The sequence below is a fragment of the Hemitrygon akajei genome, chromosome 6 (assembly GCF_048418815.1).
Source record: "Hemitrygon akajei chromosome 6, sHemAka1.3, whole genome shotgun sequence".
In the NCBI taxonomy this organism is placed as follows: Eukaryota; Metazoa; Chordata; class Chondrichthyes; order Myliobatiformes; family Dasyatidae; genus Hemitrygon; species Hemitrygon akajei.
The window spans coordinates 114,988,969-115,010,011 of record NC_133129.1 but is presented as its reverse complement, the minus strand read 5'-3'; the positions used below and the strand labels follow the sequence as shown (position 1 = coordinate 115,010,011).

Here is a 21,043-nt window from a genome sequence, read left to right as displayed (position 1 = left end):
GGTTTAAGGTGCTGGGGAGTAGGTACAGAGGAGATGTCGGGTAAATTTTTTACACGGAGAGTGGTGAGTGTGTGGAATGGGCTGCCGGCAATGGTGGTGGAGACAGATACAATAGGGTCTTTTAGGAGACTTTTGGATAGGTACAAGGAGCTTAGAAAAATAGAGGGCTGCGGGTAAGCCTAGTAATTTCTAAGGTTGGGACATGTTTGGCACAACTTTGTGGGCTGAATGACCTGTATTGTGCTATGTTTCTATGAATTGGTTAACCTTTGAGTATTACTTAAGTTCTCCATATTCCTGCATCTACTTATTCTACTGTTGAGCTGCCTAGGGAATAGCACATTTGCCAGTAAAGCAGCTTATTTTCCCTTCACTTAATTGTAAAGCAGTTTATAACCAGCTCTTGTATCATCTCTCCTCCTCATCTCTTTTTACTATCTCTGTTCTAGTCTTTCAATCCAAGTGAAGGACCTCAGTTCAAAACATTAACTATCTGTTTCCCTCCTACCTGAACTGAGTTTCTCCAGCAGATCGCTTATTGTTCCAGATTTCAGCACCTGCATTCTCTTACGTCTTCAGCTTACTCTGCGGAATTGATGCTCTGAAATGAGATAAATATAAGCAGCTATTAAAGCCCAATATAGAATATATTAAACTGATCATTTTGCAGTAAGTCCCTAATGAGAGGGGTACAGACTTCTGCAGATAACAAAAATGCAATCCCATTAAAGCCATTAGCAATGCCACTCAACTCAGCTTGTATGATTCAGTCTATCAAAAGCAGCTTCTAATTACAAGAGCTTGGAGTTCCCTTTCAGAATTGGGGGGTGGTGGGGGGAACCACTGAAGCATTGTTTGTAATGAAACGTTAAAATTTTAAGACAGAGTCAGAACCTAACAGTATGGGAACAATTGATTTCTCACCATATCCTTGCCAATCACAAATTCCTTATTTATCAGCACTTGGTCTGTAGCCTTCTATGGCTTGGGAATTAGAGTGCTGGTCTGGATAATTTAATGTTGTGTTGGGCTCTGCCTCCACTATCCATTCAGCCAGTGTCTTCCAGGTTCCAACCAGCTGAGTGAAAAAGTTCTGCCTCAGAGCTCTCTAATCTCTTTTTGCTCTGCTCTCTAGTTTCAGCATCCTGTAGGGAAAAGATTTTTATCAAGATGGCATACCTATGGCATGCAGTGCCAGCCTTCAATTCTTTAAGCCCAACCCAAAATAAAACAGATCCATATAAGTTCCCTTTAGTGCTGAATGGAGCAGCAATTTCTTTTTACAACTAAATGGTTGGCTCAGTTAGCATTGGCTTCCCTCTGTTTATATTTTATCTTTTGTCACTTGTGGGTGCAGAATATTTAGTGATATTAATGGGAAATACTTTGTGTAGCTTAGTGCTTCCATGAATATTCACATGAATTATTGTTTTCTGTGATGAACTTGGTCAGGTCTAATTTTTTGGAGAAGACTTGCTAATGAAACTAGGGCCATATGCATCGCTCTCAAAGCAACCAAATACAAGCCAGATATAAAGTAGTTGGTTTTGTTAGTCCAGCAACTGAGAGTAAAGTGTGCTGATTTTCCTACATCTTTTATGAATAGAACCATAAAACACTACAGCACCGAAAACAGGCCATTTGGTCCTTCTAGCCTGTGCCAAAACTTTATTCCACTAGTCCCATTGACTTTTACCCAGTCCATAACCCTCCAGACCTCTCCCATCCATGTATCTATCCAATTTATTCTTAAAACTTATAGTGAGCCCGCATTTACCACGTCAGATGGCAGCTCGTTCCACACTCACACCACTCTGAGTGAAGAAGCTCCCCCTAAACCTATGCAACAAAGCTTATAATTTCATGCTCACATTTCTTGTATTATGAGGTACAATAAAAATACCATTTAGAAATTTATTTTTCAATATCTTCAAAAATCGTATTAATCATTTTTGAACAGCTTTTATAAAATGCTTCATTTATTTCATTCTCTGCTATATTTAATAGTGAAATAAATATATGCAAATAAACAACAGGACTCATGGTTATTTTTTTAATCAATAATTATTGTTACGAATTCACTAATCAATGATTATCTCTGCTCAAAATTACCATGTCATGTGAGATAATTTTTTTGATATCACAAATTTGGACACATGGTCTCCGAAAGGTTCACCGCCTCTGCTTCCAACTATCTACCTTGTCTCCTCCCTTCATAATTTTGTACGTGTCTGTTAGGTCCCCCTCAGCCTCCTTCACTCCAAGGAAAACAAAACCAACCTATCTTGTCCCTTCTGATACTGAAACACTTCATTCCAAGCCACATTGAAGTGAATGTCCTCTGCATTATACAATAATGAGTTGTATATGTATTACACTTCAAAATCACTGATTCGACAGTCTTTGATTTACAGATTTTTCCTCGTGTGTAGTTGATTTTGGACCTTTTTATCTTTCACGGAAGTAAAACCTGTTTATAACCATGTACTTTGCAGAAATGTCTTTGAGGTGTTAAAGGCATACTGGGTTTAGTCTTTAGTAATTAAATATGCTGCTATAAATTACTAATTATTTATAAACCAATAGATTATCTTTTCATTAGTGTATTGTTTGGCTATCATAAATGTTGTGTCTTAATATGAAGACAGAATATTTCATTGACTGGAAGCCACTTGGGAATATCCTGAGGGTGTAAGTGACTTTTTAAAAGAAATTTCATCACTTCCTGCAGCAGACAAACCTCAGCTCATTAGGAATTTTCTTATTGTTCTAGACACTTCAGATTCAGAAGACATTGCAGAATAGATGTTGTTATACAGATAAAGGGATAAAATGCCTTCAGAATGGAAAAAATATTTCCTCTGTGAATATGCATTGCATTGATTCTTATTTTGAAATCAGAAATGGGTACTGCTATGACACTACATCACAGCTAAAGGCATTTACTCAGCCTGTTCAAGCTATAAAGGTAAGGGGCCACAGATGTATGCTGGATTGACTTGTTTTCTCAAATTTTGCGTGACTGCATTTCCATTTTGTTTTGAAAATTTAACAATACTTTCTGTTCTTCAGATTAGTGGATACTTGAACCTGATTGCTAATGGTATTGATAACTTCACACATGGCCTGGCAGTGGCTGGCAGCTTTCTTGTTAGCAGAAAGGTTAGTAAGTAGAAGAAATTAATTTGCCAATATAAGACCTTAGTTCCTACCTATAGGTTTGCTCCTAGACACAGTTCTGGGAGTGAATCAACATAATTGTTGTGCTGGTCACATTATAGAATTTGAAGAGTGCTGAATTCATCTTGCTACTTAATTATTAACTTTGGCCTGGTCAAAAAAAGAACAAACTAAACTTAATCTCTCAAATTCCTCTTTCAGAATGCAACAACAAAATATTTTCAAATTCCTTTTGGAAGCAATGTTGATTAGAGACACATATGCATTCAGTCAGACACTCATAGATCTAGACTAAAGCCGGGTAATAAGTTAGGATGAAATGGTATTAAATAATACCTTCAACTTGGTCTAATAGCCAATAATAATATTGGTCTGTATTCGAGCCATGGGGTCATGATATAGAAACAAGCCATTCGGCCTTTAGTTTGCCCCAGTCAACCACCCATTCATACCAATTGCATTTTTTTCAACTCTTCCTCTCTCTCCCCCCCCCCCCCCCCCCATATTATCATTAACTCTTTTACCCTTCCCCATTTCTACCACTCACTTATACACTAGGAGCATTTTACATTGACCAATTATCCAACCAACTCATGTCTTTGTGATATGAGAGGAATTCAAGGGAAACTCACATGTCACAGAAGAAATATGCTAACTTCATACAGACAGCACCCAATGGCAGGATTAACCCATGTTGCAGTGAGGCAGTGACTTTGCCACTGTGCTGCCAGTCATTTGCCCAATAATGACTCCTGATGGCACTCTCTTTTTTTGTTATTGCTTCTTAGATATTTATGCTGGTGAGACTACTGCTACCCTAATTACCAGTATGCTGAGATGGATTTTGTAGCTAGTAGTTGTTGGTCTCAAGTTGCATGTAACAACTAAATTCCCACAAAATGTTCAGCTGTTAATGTCACTGAAGATTTACTTTCAGGTAGAAGAAAACTTTCATTTTGGAAAAAACAACTGTACAGCTGTTAGGTTGCACAATATTCAAAATCTGCAATCAGTAATGCCAATAAATTGTCTGTGGGAAAGAACTGGGTAATGGATTAGCTTGCAAAAAGCTGGCACTAGCTCAGAGGCAAGCTGCCTCCCATGCTATAATGACCTGCCAACTCTCTATTCCACAATCCCTTGAGTGTGGTAAATCCAGACCCTCCTGATGAAGGGTTTCGGCCCAAAACGTCGTCACTACACTCCTGATGAAGGGTTTCGGCCCAAAACGTCGTCACTACCTCCTCCCATAGATGCTGTCTGGCCTGCTGAGCTCTGCCACCATTTTGTGTTTTTATTTATTTCCAGCATCTGCAAATTCACTCGTATGCCTTTTAATGCTGTATGCCTTGTCATGTACTTTTTATGCTGCTTTGTGTGAAACCAATTTCATCAAATTTAGTTACTAAAATCCAAATTCAAGCTGTTCATATTTTTTTAATGGTGGCAGAGACAAGTAATTAAATGGCTCTAACACAAACTGCTTCATTTCACTGTTTCCTTCAGTGAGATCTGCACTAAGCTAGTCACGCATGATAACAACTGTTGTAGCAGTTATTAGTGGTATGATCTTTCTAATTCACATTGTTTTGGTTACAACTGTCTATTAAGCCAATTGCAGTTTTGATGTAAACTTATTCTATCTTCCAGGTTGGGCTCACAACAACACTAGCTATTCTGCTTCATGAAGTCCCACATGAGGTAAGTAAATTTGTTCTTAATGTGAATAATTTATCATTCCAATCTTTTTTCTTAATGTTTTCTCAGTTCAGTACGTTGTCACCCTCCTCACCCCATTCTTACAAAAATATATCAGAGGGAATGACACCCATCCCAGTAGTTCCCTCTGTGACCATCAATTTTCAATTGGTGTGAGGAATTTTAGTTGTTCCACTCAGTGTCATTGGAAAATGGGAGATGCTGATTGTTATGTACCAGCTGTAACCAATGTTCCCTCTAATTTTTAGTAGTCAGTGTGCGCAAAAATCTTATGTTGTGCAAATTCATGTGACAAAAGTATCTGTGCACTGAATGCACACATGGCACAGTTTACGTAGGTTTACAAAATAATTGACATAAAACTGCACAGAATAACAACAAAATAACATACATATTTAAGTCACTCAGTTATTTTTTTCTCTCTCCTGTCTTTGGCATTTACCCATTCTTTGATCTCCTCTGGGTTTGATAGTTTTCGCTCTTGCTCATCTGCACTCAACCTTAACATACGTAGCACTCCTGTAACGGGTAATGATGGGTTCTGTTGCCTGACCTTTAATACACTGTCCAAATGTGATTTACTTTGCAAATGACGCTTCAAAAAGTCAAGTATCCATATATCATCCCACTTCTTCCCACTAGCAATTTCTTTCCAGCAACTTTCACATCACGACAATACAAAAAGATAACTCCAGTTTCCGAATCATACATAAGTGTTTCTCGTAGCTGAAAGTTCATGACCTCATGAGCTTTTGGTGTAGCAATTTCTACTATTTTGTTAAGCCATTCAACTTTAAACAAATTTACAGTTCTTTTGTGCTTCACGCCCTTTGCTTCTTTTGAATTCAACATAGTGAATCAATATTTTTTTTCAATAAAATCTTAGTAAGCTAACTACAGGATTTGAAACGTCTTTGTAAACTTTACAATATGAACATTGTCTGCAAAGATGGCTGCCACCATGATGCAGCTGTACAAACCGGTTCAGGAAAGGTGAAGTGACGTAAATTAGTGATGTGCATTGTGGTATTTGAAAAACCAACTAACTAGTTAACAGAAACATTTAGCTAAAAGATTACTTTCAATAAGTATTCATTACTACATTATTTTAGGTAACTAACCTTTTGTGCGCACATTATTTTCCTTTGTGTGCTGGTTGAAAAAACGTGTGCACAGCTTAAAGGGAACATAGGCTGCAACCCAATTCTAAGTACCCTTGTTATAATTGAATTGAACATGCCAAAGTAAACTTATTCCAGCCAGCGTTTCTCACGTTTTGTTGATGTGTCCAAAGATGAACTCCTGAGGGGAACAGTTTGGAGTTTAAAGGCTGCATTTGAGTTCCCTGTTGTGAGAAATTCATATTTGTGAACTTGGTGTACTCATAACAATGTCTAACCCACAGGTTGGAGATTTTGCTATACTGCTGAGGGCGGGATTTGATCGATGGAGTGCAGCTAAAATGCAGCTCACAACTGCATTTGGAGGAGTGTTGGGGGCCTGCTTTGCCCTCTGCGCAGAGTCTCCTGAAGGAGCAGGTAGAATTTTATCCATTTCATATCATTGTGGAATCTGATTGTGGGCCTGGAGAGAAAAAGTGTCTTGAACAAAAATGATGATGGAATTCCAGCTGGGACCAAGAAGTTTTATCCTTAGTGTTGAGAGGCAATCTAAGCACAATATGGGTAGGAATGTTCGTGATTTCTTTCTCTTTCTGTGGTTATCCGTGACTGCCATGTTATAGCGCTTCAGTCTGGGATAATGGTAAGTGTATTAGTCATCCTTGCTAAAGTGAGAGGGTTTGGAATAAGAGGGGCAAGTGCATTAGTAACATCAGTAGCAGAATTAATCTTCTCTTGCTGAGGATCGGGGGTGTGGATGTAAATTTTACCTGTTAGATTGGCATCTTATAATTTACTTCAGACAATTACAACTGCTTTAATTTTAATCTACTCCTCTCCCTTGAAAGCCATGCTTGTATGATTCAGATTCAAATCAGTTTATTGGCAGGTACACCAGAGTGCAATGATATTCCTTGGCCATGTAAAGTTCGTAAAGTAAACATGTACATGGTAATACAGTATATACAGTTAATTGGGCTATCGGTTAATCGGGGCGGCCACTTATTTGGGGCAACTTATCAAACAAAGACTTATCAAGAAATTAGCCGGGATTCCCTTTGTATATTTGGGACAGGAGGCTGTTGCCAAACAGTTTATAACTATTGCCAGTCGTGTGCACTCGTGTGGCTGTTAGACACTAAAATGTGCTTCAAGCAATCAGTTTTTAAATGGCATCAGTTCAAAGCTTCATTTATTATCAAAGTATGTATGCAGGATACAACTGAGATCCTTCTTCTCCAGGTAACCACAAAGCAAAAGCCATGGAAGTCAGTTCAAAGAGAAACAGCAAGCCAGTCCACCCACCCCTGCACAAAAAAGTACAGCAACACAATCCCCCCCTCCCTACACAAAGAACTAACAAAATGCAACAAGAGCATCAAGCCCCCAAATCCCCCTCTCCCTGCACAAAAAAAGAACCTGAGAAACAACGGGCAAAAACACAGAATATAAAAAATAATAAGACGGAGGGGGAGACCATAGATCAAATCTATTAATGCAGAAAACCTCAGTAACATCCTCCAACATCTCAAAAGAGAGAGACCCAGAGGTCTATCCTCTGGGCACAGCAAGAGGCCACACAGGCTCCCCTCTCTGGCAGTGATCAGAAGGTAGGCAGTCGGTGCTCTCCCTCCTCATTCATCTTGATGCTTCAATCTGCCTCCTTGCTTTATTCAGTGAATTGGGATCAAATGTCGGCTTGTGCCACATCCCACAGCCCCCTCGCCTCGAGGCTTGCGCGTGTTACCTCCTAGAATCCTCTCAGAAACATCAAAGTGCTGGATGAACCAGACGATCTCCAAACTGCAGATCGCAGGCTGCAACATTTCCAGATGTACAGTTCAGACAAAAAACACATAAAAGAAGTGAAATAAATAGTTCTGTAGTGAACCAAGTAAGTGTTGTACGCAGGTGCCATCTTGGTCAGAAGTTGTGTGTGTTTGTGTTTTAAAGTGCTGTGATTTTTGTCACTGACAGTTGGTCAGCAAGAAGCAGTAAGACCATTCAGAACTGTTTTGCTCACTGCGGTTTCAAGCATTTCATGCTTAGAGGGGCCAGAACCAGCCAGGAGTGAAAATGAAATGATTTCACTACTTAAAACAAGTTAGGAACAATGAGGAAAGTGAAGGGTATTGAAAATCATCTTGAAAGGTACAATGAAAATTAAGGTTTGGAAAATGCAATTGTCAAAATCATTGTATGAATTCAGTCCAATATCTGCTGAATTTGTTCATTTACAGTCAACCAAAAGAACATGGCAGCATTCACTGGATGAATTCCTCCATCAATAAATATTAGGAGCTAATACAGAATCAGGTTTAATATCACCAACATATGTCGTGAAATTTGTTGTCTTTGCAACAGCAGTACAATGCAATACATCAGATAATACTTTATTGATCCCAAAGGAAATTATGGTGTCACAGTAGCATTACAAGTGCACAAATATAAATATTTGAAGAAATGTAGAAATCAGAATCAGACTTTAATCGCCAAGTACCTATGCACATACAAGGAATTTACTTCCGGCAGATGTTGTCTCTCTGCTCATAACAATAATAATGATAAATATAAATGAAAATATAGATTATACATACAGGTAGTGCAATCCAAGTAATAGTTAGCCGACAGTTAATTGTTCAGCAAAGTGACCGCAGTAGGGAAAAAACTTCTCCAGTGCCTATTAGTCTTAGTCTGGAGGGATCTGAAGTGCCTACCAGACGGAAGCAGATCAAACAGTCCGTGCGCAGGATGGGAGGAGTCCTTTATGATGTTCCCCGCCCTCTTCTTCAACCTGGAAGAGTACAGGTCCACAATAGAGGGCAGGGAGGCTCCAATGATGCGCTCGGCAGTCCTCACTGTGCGCTGTAGTTTGGTTCTATCCTGCTTGGTGGCGGCTCCAAACCACACAATGATGGAGGTGCACAGGACAGACTCAATGACTGCAGTGTAGAACTGCAGCGGCAATTCCTGAGGCAGACCATATTTCCTCAAGAGCCGCAGGAAATACATCTGCTGCGGCCTTCTTCAGGATGGAGCTGATGTTCTGCTCCCACTACAGATCCTGAGAGATGGTGGTTCCCAGGAACCTGAAGTTCTCCACGGTGGACACAGGGCTGCTGAGGACTGTGAGGGGAGACATAGCGGGGGGACGTCTCCTGAAATCCACTATCATCTCCTTTGTCTTGAGCGTGTTCAGCTCCAGATTGTTCCGACTGCACCAGAGCGCCAGTTGGTCCACCAGCTGTCGATATGCAGACTCATCACTAATCTGGATGAGTCCGATGACAGTAGTGTCGTCTGCAAACTTCAAAAGCTTCACATAGCGGTTGGAGGAGGTGCAGTCATTGGTGTAGAGGGAGAACAGCAGTGGAGAGAGGACACACCCCTGGGGGGCGCCGGTATTGGTGATTCGAATATCCGAGGTGACCTGTCCCATCCTTACCTGCTGACTTCTGTTGGTCAGGAAGCTGTAAATCCAATCGCAGAGGTCAGGTGGCACAGTAAGGTGAGGCAATTTGGAGCAGAGGGTATGAGGGACGATGGTGTTAAACGCCGAACTGAAATCCACAAACAGCATCCGAGCATAGGTCCCAGGACGATCCAGATGTTGCAGGATATAGTGCAGTCCCAGGTTGACTGCATCGTCTACTGACCTATTTGCCCGGTAGGCAAACTGCAGGGGATCCAGCAGGCTGCTGGTGAGGGTCTTCAGGTGGTTCAACACCAAGCGTTCAAAGGATTTCATGACTACAGATGTCAATGCGACAGGTCTGTAGTCATTCAGTCCTGTGATGGTGGGTTTCTTGGGGACCGGGATGATGGTAGAGCGCTTGAAGCAAGTCGGAACCTCACTCAGCTCCAGAGATCTGTTAAAGAGCTGAGTGAAGATGGGAGCCAGCTGATCAGCACAGGCTCGTAGACAGGAGGGGGAGACCCCATCTGGGCCTGGAGATTTTCGGGTCTTAAGTCACTGGAACAGTCGACATACTTCTCCTTCGCTGATTCTAAGCTGTGATCCAGAGGGGCTGGGCAGAGATGGTGGGGAGGTGATTGCAGTGATTGGGGGATGAGTGCCAGTGAGTGATGGTCGAGGGAAGGCAGGAAGAGAGACCGAAGAGGGGGGAGGGACAGGTGTAAGATGGACCCTCTCAAATCTACAGTAAAAGGTATTAAGGTTGTCAGCCAAAGCTTTGTTAACCTCAGCAGGGGGGGCAGGGCGTCTCCTGTAGCCAGTGACCTCCTGCAGGCCTCTCCACACCGACAATGAGTCGTTAGCTGAGAAATTATTCCTCAACTTTTCGGAGTAGAACTGCTTGGCCACTCTGATTTCTCTGGTCAGTGCATTTCTGGCCAGCCTGTACAGGGCCCTATTCCCACTCCTGTGGGCGTCCTCCTTAGCTTGGCGAAGATGTCTGAGTTTGGGGGTAAACCATGGCTTATTGTTGGCGAAGGTCCAGAAAGTTTTTGTGGGTACACATGCATCCTCACAAAAACTGATGTAGGATGCCACAGTATCTGTCAGTTCATGTATATTGTTGGCTGCAGCTTCAAAGACACCCCAGTCAGTGGTGTCAAAACAGTCCTGAAGTTGCTGTTTCGCCTCACTGGTCCATTTCTTCACTGTCCTCACCACAGGCTTAGCAGATTTAAGTCTCTGCCTATAGGCTGGGATGAGGTAGATCAGACAGTGGTCAGAGAGTCCTAAGGCTGCACGGGGAATAGAACGGTAAGCATTATTTAGGATAGTATAACAGTGGTCCAGAGTGTTACTGTCCCTGGTGGGGCAGTTAACATGTTGTCTGTATTTCGGGAGTTCGTAATTCAGTTTAGCTCTGTTGAAATCTCCTAGGATGATCAACAGCGAATCTGTGTGTTCCCGTTCTAAACGCATAATATGATCAGCCAGCCGCCGAACGGCCTCGCACACGTTGGCCTGAGGTGGAACATAAACACCGACAAGGATAAATGAGGAAAACTCTCGCGGAGAATAGAAAGAATTTTTAAAAAAAGTTACCACAAACAGGAGGGGGTCATCACTTCCCCGGCTGTAGGTTGACTCATTATAGAGCCTAATGGCCGAGGGTAAGAGTGACCTCGTAGCATTCTTTGAAGCAATGCAGTTGTCTTAGTCTATTACTAAAAGTGCTCCTCTGTTCAGCCAAGGTGGCATGCAGAGGGTGAGAAACATTGTCCAGAATTGCCAGGATTTTCTGTAGGGTCCTTTGTTCTACCATAGCCTCTAGTGTGTCCAGTTTGACTCCAAAATAGAGCCTGACATTCTAATCAGTTTATTGAACCTGTTGACATCTTGTGTGTTGATGTCATTGCCCCAGCACACCACCACATAAGAGATTGTGCTGGCAACAACAGACTGGTAGAACATTTAAAGGAGAGGCCTGCATACTCCAAAGGATCTCAAGTCTCCTCAGGAAGTAGAGGTGACCCAGGCCCTTCTTGTACACAGCCTCTGTTCATGCTCCTCTCAAGGTACTTGTTTAAAAAAAAACACCATGAATTGCACTAAATGTTTTGTGTATTTTTTTTCCATGGGTTCAATGTCCACTCAGAAATTGGATGGCAGAAGGGAAGAAGCTGTTCCTGAACTGTGTGTGCCTTCAAATTTCGCTCCTCCTTCCTGATAGCAATGAGAACAAGGCAGATCTGGGTGATGAGGGTCCTTAATGATGGATGCCCCCTTTTATTTTTTTTTTGAGGCATCACTTCTTGAACATGGCTGGATACTATGTACACTAATGTCCATTTTGGAGCAGACTAATCTCTGCCCACCCCCCCCCCCCCACCCATACCAGACTATGATGCAGCCAGTTAGATTGCTGTCCACAATACATCTTTAGAAATTTGCAAGTTTCTTTGGTGACATACCAAATCTCAAACTCCGAATGAAATATAACCTTTGTAGTTGCATCAATATGTTGGGTCCAGGATAGATCCTCAGAGATAGTGACACTTGAAATTGCTCACTCTTTCCATTTCTGGTCCCTCTGAGGACTGGTGTGTGTTCCCTTGTCTGACCCTTCCTGAAGTCCACTATCAGTTCTTTTGGTCTTACTGACGCTGAGTACAAGGTTGTTGCTGCAACACCACTCAACTAGATGATCTATCTCACTTCTGCACATCCTTTCCTCACCATCTGAAATTCTGCCAACAATAGTTGTATCACCCATGTTATTTAAAAAAAGGTTGGGAACCCCTGGTAGTATTTACACTGTTATGATTCTGGAAGCTTCTCTTGGTACTGCATTATTTGAATAAGAGTTAACCAGTAAGATAGCTCTTATCTACAAATTTGAATGGCATTTTTTCCTTGTCTAAAGGTATATATTTTTTTTAAAACTTCACCGCAAGGCAGCGGCATCTTAATCTTAGCATCTTAGTCTCTTTGTCTTTAAGCCTTCTGCTGCTAGCTTCTGTTCTTGCTTCCTTTGTTATATTGATGGTAATTAAACATTTGTGAAACAAAAAAGTTTTGTGCCTCTTTTCTGACTTCTGAAAGAACTTTGGATGAGAACAAAAGGATCCAAAGCCTTGTTTCCCAAATCCACTTTCTTAGCAACACCCCCCTCCTATTCCCCTGTGTGTGTAGTTAATATATGATGGATATACAAAGCTATTTTTCCTGGATAACAATGACGGAAGATTATAATATGATACTTAAAATGTCAGTTGATTTTATGGAATGTTGATGTTGAGAAACATTTCAAATGAGGACCTTTCATCCAATGGTACAGGGTATTGTTGGATCCTTATTTCATGCAGCTATGCAAAGCCTGTGAGGTGAAGAACATGATCTTTAAAGTACTGTCTCTAAATGGTGTTATTTTCACAGGAGCAGAAATGCATGATTAACATTGGACACCTTTTTTTCTAATTGCATTGTGCTTTATGTGATGCTTATGAAAGTGTCAATACTATGCCCCTTAGTATGAAATAGTTGCAACCGAGTTGTGGTACCATGAAAGGTAGGCTCACACTAATCTGACATAAATTGCAGCACCATTTCATCATAAACTCCCAAAAGTTGCTGAGAGCTTTTCCTTCAACAGATCATTATACTAAATGTCATTTATTAAATATTTAAAAATTATATCTCTACTTTTCACTAAAGAAATAAGTGGCACTTTGTCATTTAGGATCTCATTGTTTCCAGCTTTCAAACCACCCATACTTGAATTTTCCAACCTGTCTATCTTGCCTACATGCCTCTCTGTTTATAAAAATGCTGTTTCCTTCTTACAATAACCATGTTTGCTTGCTTTGTCTGTTCTCTCTCTCCCCCCCCCCCCCAAATCTCCAAAAAGAAATAGCACTGTGCCTTTTGTTCCCTCCCCCAGTGCCTTTGGGCTCAACCCATCTTTGAACAGACAATCTGTGTGGCTCATTTTATGTTCTTGGAGTGGCAGTCTGGTTGACCACTGAAATAGTGCATAAAATGCTGAAAGAACTCAGCAGGTCACTCACCATCTATGAAGGGAGAAAACACAATGTTTCAGGACAAGACTCCAGGACTAGAAGGAGGGCAGAAACATAGAAGGCTGGAGAAGAGCTGGCAGGTGAGAGATGAGTCTAGGTGAGGGGGAGGAAGATGGGTAGGTGGGCGAGGGGGAGAGGGAATGATGTTAGAAGCTGGGAGGTGATAGGTGGAAGTGGCCAAGTGCTAAAGAAAATGGAATCTGATTATTGAGAACAGTGAACCTAGGAATGAGACAAACCAAAGGGAGGAATATGTGGGAGGGGAAAGAGAAGGTGTGGTAGAATGATTTTTTTTAAAAATGGAGGATGACAGAGGGGAGTGGTTACTGGAAGTTAGAGAAATCGATATGCATGCAGTCAGGTTGCCTTCTACCAAGGCAGTATATGAGGTGCTGTTCTCCTAATCTGCATCTAGTCTCAATCTGGCTGTAAAGGAGGCCATAGACAGACATATTGGTGTGGGAATGGGAAGTGGAATTAAAATAGCTGACCACTGGATGATCCTGGCTGGTATGGCGGACAGAATATTGTCGCCATTTAACTGGACTCTGACAACTCGCATGTTATATACTTAAGCATAAAGAGAACAGCTATGAAATTACTGTTCAGAATTAATCCATTTTTGTAGCTATTGATTCAATAGAAATTTTCTGCACTTCTGAATCCTATTTGAATATTTAAGTGCCAAATATACATATTTCCAGTGTTAATAAAATCTGTGTTGTAGGACAATAATCTTCTAAGATTAGTAAAATATTTGTCCAACAGTTAGTGTCACAAGATTTCATTACCATCCTTGTCTTGGTGACTTTGGGTCCCAGGCTTCAGCAGAAAATGCTGTACAAAGGAGAGCTGGGCTTTCAAGGATTGTGTACAGCCTGGGTGACTGCAATATGTCTGCACACTGTCAGCTTATTATCTTGACTTTTGCCTTACTGAACATCTACAAGAACAAAGGCACTCAACAAAGTGCTTTCCTGCTGACCTGCGTCATGTCTCACCGATGTAGAGGAATTTGTGCCAGTTGCAATAAATGACACTAATGGATTTGTATGTGATAACCACTTTTACTGAAATGTTAGCGTATAATACTGAGAGTTTTGCAGGTAAGGGAAATGTAGTCTCTGTAATTCTAATTTCTCAATATCTTCAATTGTACAGGTGGCAGTGTAGCTTGGATTTTGCCGTTCACGTCAGGAGGATTTCTGTACATTGCTCTGGTTACTGTGGTACCTGATCTCCTTCAAGAGACAGATGTGCAGTAAGTACTTGTTGCCAGTATAGTCTTCGGAATGGTGTTTTTATTCTGGAATAGTTGGGTGGAAAAACAAAGGCCACTCATTCCTCACACAGAAATTAGATTGTTTAGCTGTAAAATAAATGACCATGATCATTATTATGCCTTAATATTAGTAATAGAGATGATTCAACTTAATACCCCTTTGACAGGACTATGCTGCTAAAGTGACTGAATAGCTTTCTAGATGTATAAACACTTTTCTCACTTATTTGAGTTATTAAAACAAAACAATACTCAGACATTTGTTACTAAAGCATTCATGACTGCATGCCAGTGAATAATATCACTCCAGTCTGTTGTGCAAGAAGAAGAGAGCAGAATTGTTGTGTTAGAATGGTATATTGTGCCATTCAGGCTACATCTTGAGTACTGAATCAGGTTTACTATCACTGTCTTATATGAAATGAAATTTGTTCACAATAAGTACAAAGACAAAATTACTCTAAATTACAAAGTGAAAAAAAACAAGATGATGTTTATAGGTTCATGGACTGTGTACAGATCTGGTAAGTGTTTTAGGGAAGATGCAATTGCTTTAGAAAGTGTGCAGAAGATAGTGCTGAGAATGAAAGATTGTAGTTGAGGAAAATTGGACAAGCTGAAGAGGATGAAGGGAGATTAAATGAGGAATTAAAGCTGCCAAGGGAAATGTCTTTTTTTTAAATATTTCTTGGGTCCTTCAGAGTAGTTTTTTTAAAAAAGCAAGTGGAATAGGTATAAAATAGAAGTAAAGAAGAGATATTGGCAATTAACTTGCAACCAGGATCACCAGAGCTCATTGCTATTTGAAGGACATGGCTTAGTGAAGTTCGGCTGTTGCGTTTTTCTGAGTATGTTTCAAAAATATTTGGCTCGAGAAATTTTGAATGTGCTAAGGTCATGGATCGCACTGTATCAATGAATGGAGCTGGCTGACAACCAAAGATGCCGTTGGGGATTGTCTACTTCAACCTGTTGTGGATCAATTTGTTTCAAACTTCCTAGTGTCCTAGTGCAAACAAACCAATTCAAGTTGATCTGAAGGTCAGATGTTAACAGATCTAGACTTGTTAAGCCTGTGGCAGAGCACTGATGAGCTGAAAGGAGAGACTAGATGTTATCTTAACTAGCTATTTAGCATTACATCAGGGTGACTGGTCTATAGATAGAATATCTTTAATTTGAATGGTCAATGTTTGAGTTCATTTACAGAATCACTGAATGATACAGCATAGAAAAGTGTCAATTTAGTTTACAAAGTAAAGGTAATGGAGTTAGTCTCACTACCCCACTCTCCCCTCTCTTTCTCTCTCCCCCCCCCCCCTCCCAACAGAGACTGTTCTGTTGTTACTAGGTCTATACTTGCACCCTCTTTAGAATGCAGGGGTAATGTTTACAATTTTCCCAGGATTTCCCTCTGCAATTTTCCTTCAAATCTCTAAGTATTTCCAAAGATGTTTAATGTTTTCATTATTTTTAACATTTTATGCTGTTCTTGATTTTAAATCTATTTGAACCCTTTTAAATGTTAGTCATTTTAAATAATTCAAAATCATGTCGTCGCGGCTAATGATAACCTTGTTGAAGGGACACAGTGGTCACAGCCTGAGGTTTACTTGTCCTCTGACTTGTGCTTGTATTGCTCTTCGCTACTTTCTTGTGTTATCCTGAAGTGCATCATTATCTGTGGATTCCATCGAAATCTCATAATTTTCACTATCTCATAATCCAATCATCTTTGAGCATTGGGCTTTATTTTTCTTTTCCAAATGAATTTGCACGCAATATTTTTTCTGTGCATTTATGACATGGGGGTCATTTTCTGTATTCTTAGGTAGCACTAGATTCGGTGAAGTTGTTTTTGCAGAGATGTGTTAACATTTAGTTTTTTCTCAGAGCTGTGAATGCTTTCATGAGAATACCAGGTCTTTATTTTGTATTTATTGATTTAAAAAGGCAACTGTTACTGTAGTGTGATTGTGTAGACGTTGTGTAACCCCTAGTGTAAAGACTAGGGTTGATAGATATATGGACACTGGATTCAATTCCAACAATGACTGCAGACACTGCAGTCTGGAGTAAAATCAAACTTCCAGGGAAACTCATGACCAAAATTCCAGGTCAAGACCTTGCATCAGAACTGAGAGTGTAGAGGGAAGATGGCTCCTGTGTTTTAAGTATGGAACCAGCAAACCTTGTTATTGGATATAGTTTACTGTGCATCAGCTACTAAAGCTGTAAATAATTGTGAGGAAGAAATGACTATTTGACATTTGGGGAATGTATGAATGTAGCATGTTTGCTTCTCAAAGTTTACTTTGCTGGTGCCTGCTTAGTTAATATATGATTCTTTGTTGCAGGAACTCTGTGTATCAAGTATGCTCCTTTGCTGTGGGATTGCAGTCATGATGCTGGTGTCTGCCATTGTCTAACTGATGCCTTGGGTTAATCCTAGATCAGAGTGTCATTTTAATGGTACCTGCAGAAAGGTAACCTAGAGCCAGCATTATTTACATAATTTGATCAGCAAGACCAACTATTGCATCGGAAAGAAGGTGTACAGATTCATCCCTTCCTGTCCAATCTGACCACCATCTCTTAGCTGAGTCAAATAATAAAATTGTTTAATGACTGATCAGTTCAAGCTCAACCAAATAAAAATGCAGTAAAGCCTCCTGTCAGATGTCACACATCTACAAACAGCCACTGGATAGTTCATGGTGCTTCAAAATCTGGCAGCCTTGACTCCTCAACTTATCTGGCCAGCTGAGTGGTTATTGTTGTGTACACTTAGTATTTCATGGATCCTCCTTTGTCTCCCTTCTCACCAGAACACTTCATGCAGAAGAAGTGTGTCTGATAAACCTTGTCACTTCATGAGATTCACAACCGGTCAACCGACATCGGCTTAAACTCAAGTACAGTAGTGCATGCCATTACTTAATGACCTCATTTGCAGGTACTTGAATATTTCGAAGGCCTAACGGGTAATGTTCACCTTCTTTCAGAAAGAATACTGAATACATTCCGAAAGAAGATGAACATTCTCTTTTAAGGCCTGCAAGTATTCCTCAAGAAATGCCAGGCAGCTGTTCTTTCTGCCTGACCAGATCAAGACAAATAATTGTGAGAAAGCAATTTACGCCTCAGCACATTACTGCTCTTCCCGTCCCCCTTTGCCAAACACCAGCCCAGGTGTCACACACAAAATTGCTGGAGGAACTCAGCAGACCAGGCAGCATTCATGGAATAGAGTAAACAGGACTGGTGAAGGGTCTTGGCCCGAAACGTCAACTGTACTCTTTTCCGTAGATGCTGCTTGGCCTGCAGAGTTCCTCCAGCATTTTGTGTGTGTTGTTTGGATTTCCAGCATTTGCAGATTTTCTCTTGTTACCAGCCCAAGTGTTATGTTCTGAGTGCGAGTTGAATTTCAGTTGCACTGTGGAATCAGATGAACACGTTCCATGACCTCAAATTTTACATTGATTTCCTACAGTTCCTTTAAATATTTTAAAGGCAAATAACCTTTTCGCACATTTGATTGCTACATACATGATGTTTGGATAGCACAAACAAAATGACCCTAAAACCTCTTGTCCCCACCTATGTCAGCCAAAGATTACTGCCCTGGTGATGCATTTGGTGTGGATGAATGCCCTTTTGTTACGTTGGTTAACAATGCCATGTGTTAGGTCATCCCCTTTGGTTACTCAGTTTGCTGTGACAATGAAATTGGTTTATCTTTTAAACACTACTCATCCTGTGTATTCAGGCGAGGCCTGTGGTCTGACTGTTACAGACTGTTAAATTAACATTATTGGTGCTGTCTGCTTTAGTGTGGGACTGCTGCTCATTACATAGATGAGATCCACAGCACCTTGCAACTATGCACAGACCTGTCAGTAAACTAACTCTCTGCACTTTCTTCTAATTTTGAGGCATAGATTTTATTTTGTGTATTCTTGTAATAAAATTTATGTATTTTCATCTTAATTGTAAATATTTAGCATGAATATTTGAATAAACTATGCATATATTCAATTTGTCTCATGTACTCTATCTTGGAATGGAAGAAGGATGGTGGTTACAGAAGGATGAAAAATAGAAGCAGTGTAATATAGTGGATTTTGCTGCAGCCACAGTGTGAGAGTTGTTTCTAACCCAGCTCTCATGTGAATCTGCCAACGTTTCACTTGCCTTATTGCATTTGACTCTACTGTGTGTCATCCAGAGCTGATGGCAAACATTTGAGTTCCACAAGACAGATGATCAGAATTTACTATTTCAATCTAATTCCTGAGGCTCAGACCTAAGTTTTGATAAAGAATAGGTTACTATCGGTATTCCTATTGGCCAGTTGGGATGTAAGTCTATTCTTTAAAGTGGAGTACTTCTTATTGGGTCTGTCCCCTCCTGCCAATATGTAGACAGTTTCTATCATGTTGAATGTCACCCTAATTGTGTTAAATTGGATGGACTCTAAACAGATGGTGGAGCTAAACACTCATGTAAATATGGCTTCAAGGACAGGTAAGAAGTTGCTTATCTTCTGCTTCTAAGCCTTTTCACCACTCCCAAGGGCCACAGATCAGTAGTATAACGGAACACTCTGCACTTGGCTGCATGGCAATGCAATGAGTTTGAACATAATTAGCACAAACCATTGTGTGACTGGCACCTTGTTCTGTATGGTAAACATTCATCATAACCACACCGGCTGCTGGTATGCCTTCAATACAATCCGCTGTAACAATTCACCAAATGCTCCTTTCCATAGAAATTCCAAAACCTATAACCACTACATTAGATAGAGGCTGCCAAGCTTCAAGTTTAGTATTGGAATAATACAAAATTTATAACACAGAAGGAACCATTCCACCTATTCATGTCTATGTCGGTTGAAAAATATCCAGCCTAATCCCACCTTGAAATTTGGCATGGATTTGTGGACTGAATGGCCTGCTTTCACCATTATTAGTGTTTGTGCAGTTTGGAATCTGTCCTGTTTTGATTTTTGTTGATCCATCCTTAATCTTTTGGTCTGTTTTCGTCTTGAGTGTGTTTCTGGAGCTGTTTAAGCCTGTGATTTGCAGTTCAGAGATTGTTTGGATGATCCAGTGCTTTGCTGTCTCCGAGAGGATTCCAGGAGACAGTGAGCCTTGAGGTGAGAAGGCTATGGAGGGTGGGGGGGTTGACTTCTACTATTTGAATCCTTTTTGCCGAGTGAAGCGACAAGGGAGGTTTAAACATTGAAGTGAATACGAGCGCCATCTGGCTGCATCTGATCACCACTGGATCATTTGGGGTTAGGGAGGCGTTGATGTTCTTCTTGCATTTTTCATATTTTTGTTTGGAAAGGGGTATTTTGCGGGGCAGTGTTCTTTGTGGGGGGGGGGTGTTTGGGAGTTGATCTTGTGGGGTTTGGGGGGTGTTGTCGTTTTTTTTCTTGGTTTCATGGCTATCTGGAAAAGAAGATTCTCAGATAATAAATGAACCTTTGAATCCAAAGTTCCCAGCATGTACAACTCATCCACAGCATTTGATACTGTTACAGGTCAACGTTTCTGTGACCATCATAGGGCGGGTGGATGAAGTCAGTATAACGAAATGCAGACAGATTGCTGGGACATTCGAGAGTGAGAGTTTAAGACTCCAGACTGTGAGCGGGAGCTCGCTACAGTAATGGTGAAGTTTGATACTTTCCCATGCCCAGAGGATTGGGTTGATTACCGGCACACAATGCATATTGGATATGTGACTGTCACTTTGTACGATCCATACGTGGATTCCTGGAGTACTCTGTGGCGACCACTTTTTGTTAACCCTTACATGGATTCAAGTGTGTTATGTGGTGACCACTCATGCTAAGGAGTATTCCGTGACTGTCACCTTGTGATATCTCTACGTGAATTTTAGAACACTACTTGTCGGCTGAGATCTTCTGTGACTGTTACCTTGTTTTCCCAGCGTGGAACCTTTGGAATTCTTCGTGGATGCCTCTTCGTTACATTTTAATGTGGATTTACAAGTTTCTCCTCTCACCTATTCCATGGATTACCGTAACTTTCTAGTTTGCCATCTTAAGACTTTAAGAACTGTCCCAAAGCCTGACGGTTTAGGAGCCGCAAGCACATAACACTGTGAACTTCTGTTTAGGAGAGTAGTTTGTTTAATATTTTGTATTTTGGGTAGATACTAATAAAAATAGTTATTTAACATTAAAACTTGACTCAGGCTGTGGTCTATTGCT

The 21,043-nt window shown here is 40.7% G+C and overlaps 1 protein-coding gene across 3 annotated transcripts in view; it reads left to right on the top strand.

Moving 5' to 3' along the window:
• slc39a13 (solute carrier family 39 member 13) overlaps positions 1-18,834 on the top strand; it is a 70,652-nt gene extending 51,818 nt beyond the window's left edge. For 2 of the 3 annotated variants that reach the window (XM_073049073.1, XM_073049072.1), the window contains exons 5-10: positions 2,774-2,968; positions 3,073-3,162; positions 4,831-4,881; positions 6,305-6,437; positions 14,676-14,775; positions 17,154-18,834. In XM_073049073.1, the coding sequence (XP_072905174.1) occupies positions 2,774-2,968; positions 3,073-3,162; positions 4,831-4,881; positions 6,305-6,437; positions 14,676-14,775; positions 17,154-17,202 (618 nt within the window). In that variant the 3' untranslated portion in view covers positions 17,203-18,834. The remainder of the gene's footprint in view (positions 1-2,773; positions 2,969-3,072; positions 3,163-4,830; positions 4,882-6,304; positions 6,438-14,675; positions 14,776-17,153) is intronic. The other variant, XM_073049074.1, reaches the window with a different exon arrangement.
• Positions 18,835-21,043: the final 2,209 nt, after the last annotated feature.